A 9,857-nucleotide genomic window follows, 5' to 3' on the forward strand; every position below is an offset into this window, starting at 1 on the left:
GGATTTGGAAACTTCTTCCAGAGATATATTTAAATTGTCCTACTGATTAGGAACAATAGAGATTCAAGCCTGGAGATTTTTTTAGAGCACCTTCCAGTGTTTATTTTGGTGAGAAGATCCCCTTGAGAATTTTCATATTGTTTCTCTCAAAGAGTGTAATTGTGATCCGAGGTTCAGATAGTGTGATAGTTTCAGCCACTGAAATTCCAGTAAAGAAGTCAATATTTGAAAATTATCGGAGGTTCTAGCTGCTACTGTGGTAGAGACAAACGGATCTTTTGTCTAGTCAAGTAAGAGTGTCAATTGATAAATATTTTGTAATTGTAACTTGCTTGTAAAAGATTTTCAAATATTGGACTGACGTTTCTGGGTATGCTGCCGCGTAGGGTCTTACGTTTAAAGAGTTGTTTAAATGGTTTCCCTTCGTTACTAAATTTTGTGTTATGCAATTAATTTATTTTATGTTAATATTGTTCTAATTGAATAATTGCATGAATATTGATTAATTAATTAATTGATAGAATTGGTAGACCTTCAAATACTGGGATATTTTGGTAATTTCATTAATAAACACATTTACTTAAAGGAAAAAAAAAAGAAAAAAGAAAATTATTTGTTCAATCTTTAGGCTTGGGCTGGGGGAAACTCATGGCCCCCAATGCCTTTTTGACTTTAAGATTTTGTTTTGGAGCCACCAAATAAAACAAAAGAAAAAAAAATTTTGAAAAATGCCAAAGAAACAACATAAATGCACTAGGGGTGGATAGTGGGGCTCTGCGCCCCGCCACCCCACCCTCGCTTGATCGGTGCGGGCAACCCCATCCGCCCATGTGGGGGCGGGGGCGGGGGCGAGGGCAGGCTGGGTTTAGAAATATATACATACACACGCACACACACACTTATATAAAAAAAATATTTCGTTACCAAAACAACTTTGTATTGGTAATGAAATCTTTTTTTTTTTATTATTTAAAAAAAAATGCCAAAATGATGTTGGGGGTGGGGTTTAGGGTTCCACTTCCCCCTCCTATCACCTCTCTCTCTCTCTCTCTCTCTCCCCCTTCTATGTGCGCCGTAGCTCCTCTCTATCGTGTATTGTTGCCCTCTCTTCCTCTCACAGTCACCCCGGTGGTGCGGCCCACGTCCCATCTTCTCTCTTTGCTAGTTTTAGTTTTTGATGTGTATTGTTGTGGATTTGAGATGGTTTTTATAAATTTGTTGTGGATTTTTTTTTTTTTGTGTATTTTATTTTTGGCTGGAACAACTCACAATCGTGAGTGGCAGTGGACGAATGAAGGGTCTGTCCCCGCCCCCGCCCATGCGAGGCCGGGATGGGGGCATCCCAGCCTCATATGGTGCATGTAGCACCCCTAAAATGCACTATCATCGGTGCAACCCTAAAATATTTTCGATCAAGAATGTTACAAAAGATACCAAGAGATGTGACACAAATCCAACGACGTTCGGCACACATATCTAGAGATTAAAAAATATATTAATTAGTTGAAGATTGATGGCCCGATGGGAAGGGAAGGCAATTAATTAATTAGAGAGTTGGGAAAGGGAACGCTACTTGTGCAATCCCATGTTGATAAGAAACGTCAAACTTTAATGCCCTATATTCTTACAATATTCTCGCAATAGAAATGAAATAAAATGAAATACTTGCCGTTCTCAGTTATATTTAGATGTCAATATCACCTTTCATGCTGTGAGCGCAACGACTATCTTCGAATTGCCGACCATTGACACTTGAACCCAATCAAGATCCATTGGACTAACCCTAGTTGGACCATCACTTTTTTAATTATTTTTTACTTAGAATTTTTTTTTTATATATATAAAAGGACACATGACAATATTTTTACTTAGACATTTATCATTTTTCATATGTGAGTTTCCTTCGCCAACTTAATTAGAAAGAAAATTTTGTACATTTGATTATGAAACAATCATTGCCAAATATTGTTTGTGTGATTGTTGCAATGATCATTACAGAGAATTTCACTCTCAATGCCTTCACTCCTTTGTAATTTGGAGCCATTACCCATTCTTACTCTAACTCTGGCACTGGTTCCTTGAACCGATCAGACCGACTGTTGAACCCATCGGTGTATAGCCGAAACTTTCAACTGTTGCATTTTTTGTTGGGTTTGCTCCTTTGAATCCCACATTGGTAGGAGAAGAGTGAGGGGCAAGGCTCATGGCCTTTATAAGGGGGTCTAGTTTCCTTGATAAAGTACACCAAGTCATAACCTTAATTAGCAATATGTGACTCTAGGAAAAATCCTCTGTTGACCTTTTTTTTTTTGTAAATAGGGAAGATGTGAGAGTTGAAGTTTTGCTAGTGGGGAAGCTTTGTGAGTGTCATTTGGGGTGAGGAGAAAATTGTGTGATTGTAATAATTTTTCACATAGTGTATTTTCTTCTTTGGGTCTGGTGGTTTTTCTTCAATTGGGGGGTTTGCCATGTAAATTTTTGTATTGTTATTATTTCTCTGTTTTTCTTGATATTTCTATAAATGGTGGATCCTGGGGAGTGAATTTGGGAGGTCCAAATTCCCAACAAGTGGTATCAGAGCCTAGGTTCTTTTGGTGAGGTGAAGCTTTGGTGTGATAGTGTGGATATTTAATGTCTAAGGAGGTTTTGTCTAGGAGATTGGAAATTTAAAATGGTCCATTGTGACTCTCTAATATTTCTTGTGAACCTTGAAGTTCTGTCTAGGAAATGAGATCTTTCTTGAGAACTTACTTAGTGAGCACTGTTTATTTCTACGAGAAAATTTATCAAAGTAATATCAGGAGGTAGGGCTTCAAATTCTATCAGATTTGAGGTGGAGAAATTTGTACACAAGGCGTTGAAAGGTAGACCAACCCAAGTCAGCAGTGATACTAGCGACTGGTGAAACAACCAATACATGGAGCAGGTTCGGCAAGTGGCTCCAAGTCAGTAAATAAAGATATTGGTAATGAAGCTAACGTTGTGTCTCTCTCTCCATAGAAGAAGATTTCAAAAGGGACATGTACATCTTCATGGCATGAAATTCCAAAGTTGCCATGATAGAGGATGTGTTAATGTTAGCTGGTCCATAAGTTTGCACACAGGCATTGGTTTGGCATTGATGCAGGCTGTGTAGTGGAAATTCATGTCGATGGCTGATGAACTTCGCATCGACGTGAATTTTCAAGAATGCCAAACATGGAAGTTGAACCGTAATTTTTCAGCAAGATTATTTTCAACATGGGCCGAAATTGAAATGGTTGGAATTGATTTATTCTGAGTGGTATGCTTTTATGGTGGAGCATGATAGCGAAAGCTATGAAGATCTTTATTGCAGTGGAGCGTGGCTGTGGGATCAGCCAAAGTCGCAAGGTGAAGATTGTTGAATCTGCTCATTTTGAATCCCACATTGGTGGGAGAAGAGTAAGGGGCAAGACTCATGACCTTTATACGGGGGCTTAGTTTCCTTGATAAAGTACACTAAATCATAAGTTTAATTAGTAATATGTGACTCTAGGAAAAATTCTTTGTTGGCCTTTTTTTTGTAAAAATGAAAGATGTGAGAGTTAAAGTTTTGCTAGTGGAGGAGCTTTGTAGGTGTCATTTGGGGTGAAAAGAAAAATTGTGTGATTGTAACAATTTTCACCTAGTGTATTTTCTTCTCTAGGTCTGATGGTTTTTCTTTATTTGGAAAGTTTTTCTTGTAAATTCTATGTTGTTATTATTTCTCTGTTTTTCTTGATATTCCGCAAATGGTGGATCCTGTGGGGTGAATTTGGGAGGTCCAAATTCTCAACTTTTTTTCTCATATACCCAATCTATCTTCTTTAGTTTATGTGTGGATCAAACTTTTTTTCAATGAATGAACTCAATACATAGAATACTTATTTCAATAAAATAGAGTATAGAGTTAAGATTCGAAATCAAAACTTCTTTTTTGATATTACGTAAAATCACTACTTATTTTAAAAATTTAGAGTGATGAGAAAAGATAAATTTAATTATTTATTTTATATTCTGCAAACGACTTAGTCACCTGCTTAAACCCCCAAATGCAAAGTTCACTTTTATACAATTGAAAAAAGTCCTTGCATACAAAAAAAAAAAAAACAAGTTCATTTTATAGCTTATTTCCTTTTCTCATTTATGACTCTTATCATTATACTCGGCAAACTCTGCCTCGTTTTCCAAACCTTTTTTTTGGAAAATCCAAATAATGATTCGATTTACTTGAAGTGGGTTTACGAGAAAAACTACAAGGACGTCTACTTATAGATTGAATTTTAGCTTGAAATTTTGAAGCACGAAAGGTTTCATTCATTAGGCAGCGCCTCTGGAGTGTACACGACTAGGATTAGGCGGGCACCGCCTCCTGCCACCCTGTTGTCCACTGCCCCAATCCCATCTGGGCTAGCCTGCATCATGTGGGGGCGATCTGGGCCCAAGCCCACAGCCCACCACAACCCCAACCCACTCATACTAGTCCAGTCCAAAATAATAATTATATACATATATATAATTCGTTGATAAAACACGTCGTTTTATCATATGTTTTATTTCTTTCTTAAAAAAAAACAACTATGTTGTTTTGTCATTAGGTTTAATTAACTAATTGTAACTTTCTCATTAATGTAAACACTACATACGTAATACCCATTTACTAAACCATATTATTTACTAGCAATATTTAGGCGCCGTTTGGATATAGAAACGGTTTTATCTCATCTCATTTTATCATTATAATTTTTTTAAATTTTCACACAAAATATAATAAATAATTCAACTTTTTCAAATATAAAGTAATAATAATATTAAAAAATAATATTCTAATAATATTTTATTCAATTTTTAATTTTTATTTAAAATCATCTTATCTTATCTCACTATGTAGTTGAGGCCTTAAAAGAACAAAATCTAAATACTCTTTTTTAGTAACAAAAAGCTTTTGGATTATAAATTAGTTGATAATAAACTTTCCTTAAGATTTGGTTTATTTTTATAAAATTTTTTAATTCATCTCATCTAAATATTAAAATTTTTTTAAATTCTCACATAAATAAATTAAATAATTTAATATTTTAAAATTTTAAAATAAAAATAATATTAAAATAATATATTATGATAATATTTTATATAATTTTTAACTTTTATTTTAATTTAAAAACAAACGTATGCCAGAGTTTAAAGTCAAACTTCTCGTCTCTTCACATCTTTGTCGTACCTGGAAATTATGTTTCACTTCCCGTATAATGATGCAATTCGCATAGAATTTATACAGTGAAAACCATTGATCTCTCTCTCTCTCTCTCTGTTTTTGTGAACTTTGAGAAGAGTTGGGGAACCATGAGCGGGGTGATCATGAGCGAGGTGAACCACCAAAGGATCAAAACCAACGGGCTATGGATTCACATAGCAGAGCAAGGGACAGGACCCCTTGTTCTGCTGCTTCATGGCTTCCCAGAAATCTGGTATTCTTGGCGCCACCAGATAACCCACTTGGCTAACCATGGTTACCATGCGGTTGCTCCCGATTTGAGAGGCTATGGAGATTCTGACTCTCCTCTCAGCCCCAACTCCTACACTTTTCTACACGTTGTTGGAGATCTCATCGGCCTTCTTGACCATTTTGGTGAACAACAGGTACTTTGTTCATAACTTTTGTTTGAATGTTTAGTCATGGGGATTCTGATTTCTGACTGTTATGCTTTTGGGATGTGAGAAAGGCGTTTGTGGTGGGAGCTGACTGGGGAGCCATTGCTGGATGGCATCTAAGCCTTTTCAGACCTGACAGAGTCAAGGGACTAGTCACTTTAAATGTCCCATACTTCCCAAGATCTCCAAATTCTAAACCAGTTGATTCGATCAGAAGATTGTTTGGAGAAGGAAGCCATGTCTTCCAGTTCCAGGTTCTCCCTCACTCCTCTATATTAATGTAAAAGTCCATCTGTGATCAAAACAACTTGCTTGTGAATATTGACTATTTAATTGGAGCTTTTGTTGGTTGGTTGATAAGGAACCAGGAAGAGCAGAGAAAGCATTTGCAAGGTACGATTATTTGACGGTGATGAAGAAGTTCTTGCTTATAGTCAACACAGATAATTTGGTAGCTCCTCCGGGAATGGAGATCATTGATTACCTGGAGACTCCTTCATATCTGCCGCCATGGATTACAGAGGAGGAACTCCAGGTCTATGCAGACACATTTCTTGAATCTGGTTTTACTGGTCCTCTCAATTACTACCGTGCCATGGATTTGTAAGTTTAGCCATGATTTTTCTGTCCTCGTTTTTTGTTTTTTCTTGGGTCCAATTTTAATCTTCAAAAGCCTTTGGTCATTGATAGGTAGCTTCCTTGAATCTAAAGCTTACGACTGCATAAAACTTTGCCATGTCCAAATTAGAATTAATTAATCCCAGAAAGGGACAAGGATATACACAAAACTCTTTACACGTCTGCTGTGAAAGATACATCAAACCTTATCTCCATATCTACTTTTTGTTTTTTTTTTGGGATTAGTTTTTCTGTCACTAGGGGGCCAGGTTCTGACGAGCACCTTGGTTTTGAGTTGTGTTGAGTCTCACAAAACCCAGATGCACACACCCCTACAAAATGTGTATGTGTGTGTGTGTTCAAACTCATCTTTGACTGAAATACTTTTTGCAAGTTTCTCAATATTCAAACCCAAGAGCTTGATCAAACCACATCCACCATTAAAATAGTGTTGCCCAAGACTATAGGGAAAAACAGCTGTAAAAGTATTTTATGAAAATGCTAATCTTATTACAAGAATTTTTAGATTTTTGACATATCACTAACGTCAGACATATGACTGATGACTGATGAGCAGTGCTACCCATAAGTCTCATACCTTGCACACCCACTTAAAAATATGTCATTTTACCTTTTTATCCTATTTTACTTATGAACATATTTATAATCATTTTCATTAAGTGAGTAAAAAGGTAAAATGATATATTTTTAAATGGATATGCAGAGTGTGAGGCTTAGTCCAAAATTTTTCATGACTGATTGAAGTCGCTAGTAAGCCAAGAGTCTGATGACCTGATGGCATACTGTCATTCTCCAAATATTTGGAGAACATGGGTTCGAAACCCCCTCCCCCATTGTATAAAAAAAAAGGCGGCGGTAGTAAAATTGGCATTGGTTGGGTCTTCGTACAAAATTAGGCCAAAGTTTTTATTTCTTTCATTTTCTTTACTATGTTCCTTATGAAATGACAACAGGAATTGGGAGTATCTTGCACCATGGCAAGGATCAAAAATAAAAGTTCCTACAAAGTTCATTGTTGGTGACAAAGACATTGGTTTTGAAACTATTGGCATGAAGGAATATGTGGAAGGAGATGTTTTCAAGAGCCTTGTCCCTGACCTAGAAGTTGTTATTCTAGATGGTCATCATTTTCTTCATGAAGAGAAAGCTGAACAAGTCTCCCATGAAATTCTGTCCTTCCTGCGCAAATTTTCAGTGGATTAATTTGATGGTTTTTCTTTAGGTTGATTGTGACTTAAAACTTCTGTTGTGGTGATAATTCCATGTTAAATGAGTCATTTCTTATGAATGCTTATTTCAAAGTTGGTTTAATTTTACAGTAGTGCTAAGGCTGTCGCTCTGCAATGGTCATTGGGCGTGCTGCCTAGAAATTTTAGATTTTTTTTTTAAATAAAAAAATATATCAATATACTAAAAATTACTTCTTTAATCAATAAATAAAATAAATAAAATAAAATATATGAACTGTCAAAATAAAAGAACAAATTCAGACCACATATTAATATTTCTATTAATTTTAATAGCGATCAATATAGAAGTGATGTGATCTGCCGGCCTTTAACAATAATGTGATAATAATCATTTTTATAATTTTATTTGGAATGGAATGCATTTTTATTAAATAATAATATTGTTCTTCATTTAAAACAAAATTATAACATAATCATAAAAAGATTGTAATTATAAAAACATTGTAATTTTTATTTTTATAAAATTGTAACATTGTTCTACTAAAAGAAAAGAAGTAAAAAAGACCAAAAGTAAAACAACAAAGGCAACTAGAAGTCTTGCTGAAAGGAAGATAATAGCGTTCTCACTTCTCACTATAAGAGAAAGAGGAAACCTGTAAAAGAAAGAGGAAACCATTTTATAGAAGAGTCCTTCTAAAGCCATCGCTGTAGCCTCCCGATGGGTTCTACCGCTAGTATATATATTTTTTCTCGTGTATTTTTTAAAAATTTTTAAATATATATTTAAAAAAATCACAACATCTTTAAAAAAATACTTTCTTAATCATTGAGTTAAAGAAAAAAACAGCCATCGGGACTCACCATCAAGAGAACCCAACAGGACACATAGCATTTCTCTTTATAGGAAGTTTGTTTTTTCACCTTTCCTCTATCTCTCTCCTAAAAATCATCTCTTGGTTAAAACTCTCTCATTTTACCCATTTTCCTAGCCGTGAAGGAGCTAGGAGCTCCCTCTTCCACTTCCCCCTTTTCATGTTTATAAGTTTTTAAAACCAATTTTTTTGGTTTTACTTTTTGTAGCTCGTCTCCAATTTGAGTTATTACCTTCTGGTGACTAAATTCATACACTTCTAGCCCTACGTCCACCCGCCTACATGATAAGGACGAATAGAGTTTCTGTAGGGCAAGGCGGGTGGCAGTGTGGCATATGGCCATCCAACCCAAGCAAGGCTGGGGGCGGAAAGTGTTTCGATCTGCCCATATAGAGTGGGTAGCAACCCTAAATTGGTTGGAGTCAATGGATCAAAGGCAAAGTTAGATTTGGTAAGTTGGAGTCGGTCAGAAAAAATCACTGTCTCTTCCTCCAACTCTGATGAGATTTTGTAAAAAAATCGAACCCCACCTCCATTTTGTTGTAGCTCCAACTCTGTTGGTGCAAAGTTGGTGAGGAGCCAATGCCGGAGTTTTGCATGCCCCTATTCTTGCTTTCTTGTATGTTGAAGCCCTTCATTTGATATATAGAAAATCACCATGTGTCTTAGTTATTCATTGTAATCCCTTTCATATATAACTCCTTTTGTTGTTGCACATAAGGATTGTTTGCAAGTTTTACAATGATATTAATCATTTGAGAACAAGTTCTAAAGCCAATGAACTAAGACTGCTGGATCTAATTAAAAAACCACCTTTCTCATTTGCAAACAATAAACCAATCTATGTTTCAATGGTCATTCCTAACTAGCCATAACTCCCATAAAATCAACATAAGAGTAATGGAAGTAAGGATGGAAACTTGATCCTTTCTTTTAGTAGCCAAAGTCTTCCCTTTCACATGTCATTTCTAGGAGAATTACTTCATATATAACACACACTAAACTTAAAATCAATTTATGGCATTTTAGCCTTCCATGTTTGATACCAAACTCAATGAACATACATAATCAATTTATACTTATTTCAGCATTCCACTCCTTGGCAAAGTCTAGGGAACATAGGCCTAGATCCAACTTACTGATTTTTTTTTTTAATCTTTTTGCATTGCATCTCCTATAATGAGATTTTTGTTGGGGTCCTCTACCCTTCTTTGACTCTTATTTTGGTTTAATACAATCTTGATTACCCAAAAGTTACCTTATGTTATCTTAGCATTTAGCCTCTTTCAAAATCTAGAAACCATTAATTAGTTTACTGGTCCTGTTAAGGGTAAAAGTCTCTTGGCCTAGATAAATCAAGTCCAGCCTATCGAAGGATCACCACTAGGAAGCAAGTGGGAAGAGACAAAAAGAAGACAAGGAAAAGTAAATTTCAAATGAGAAGACAAGAGGGAAGGCAGGTGTAAGGGGGAAAGAGAGAAAAATAAGAAAAGGGGGGGAAAAC

At 35.6% G+C, this 9,857-nt stretch overlaps 1 protein-coding gene across 1 annotated transcript; it reads left to right on the top strand.

The window, feature by feature from the left end:
* Positions 1 to 5,189: 5,189 nt before the first annotated feature.
* Positions 5,190 to 7,609, top strand: LOC109013795 (epoxide hydrolase A-like). The gene is made up of 4 exons (XM_035693637.1): positions 5,190 to 5,640; positions 5,724 to 5,906; positions 6,014 to 6,255; positions 7,245 to 7,609. Exons 1-4 carry the CDS (start codon positions 5,344 to 5,346, stop codon positions 7,492 to 7,494), a joined length of 972 nt encoding a protein of 323 aa, XP_035549530.1. The 5' UTR covers positions 5,190 to 5,343; the 3' UTR covers positions 7,495 to 7,609.
* Positions 7,610 to 9,857: the final 2,248 nt, after the last annotated feature.

Source organism: Juglans regia, chromosome 8, assembly GCF_001411555.2.
Source record: "Juglans regia cultivar Chandler chromosome 8, Walnut 2.0, whole genome shotgun sequence".
Lineage (NCBI taxonomy): Eukaryota > Viridiplantae > Streptophyta > Magnoliopsida > Fagales > Juglandaceae > Juglans > Juglans regia.

Bases quoted from the DNA above. Each gene is read 5' to 3' on its own strand.
- LOC109013795 (XM_035693637.1), top strand. From the start codon at position 5,344: ATGAGCGGGGTGATCATGAGCGAGGTGAACCACCAAAGGATCAAAACC. The intron at 5,641-5,723 runs GTACTTTGTTCA...GATGTGAGAAAG, and splicing joins ACCATTTTGGTGAACAACAG to GCGTTTGTGGTGGGAGCTGA. The intron at 5,907-6,013 runs GTTCTCCCTCAC...TTGGTTGATAAG, and splicing joins GCCATGTCTTCCAGTTCCAG to GAACCAGGAAGAGCAGAGAA.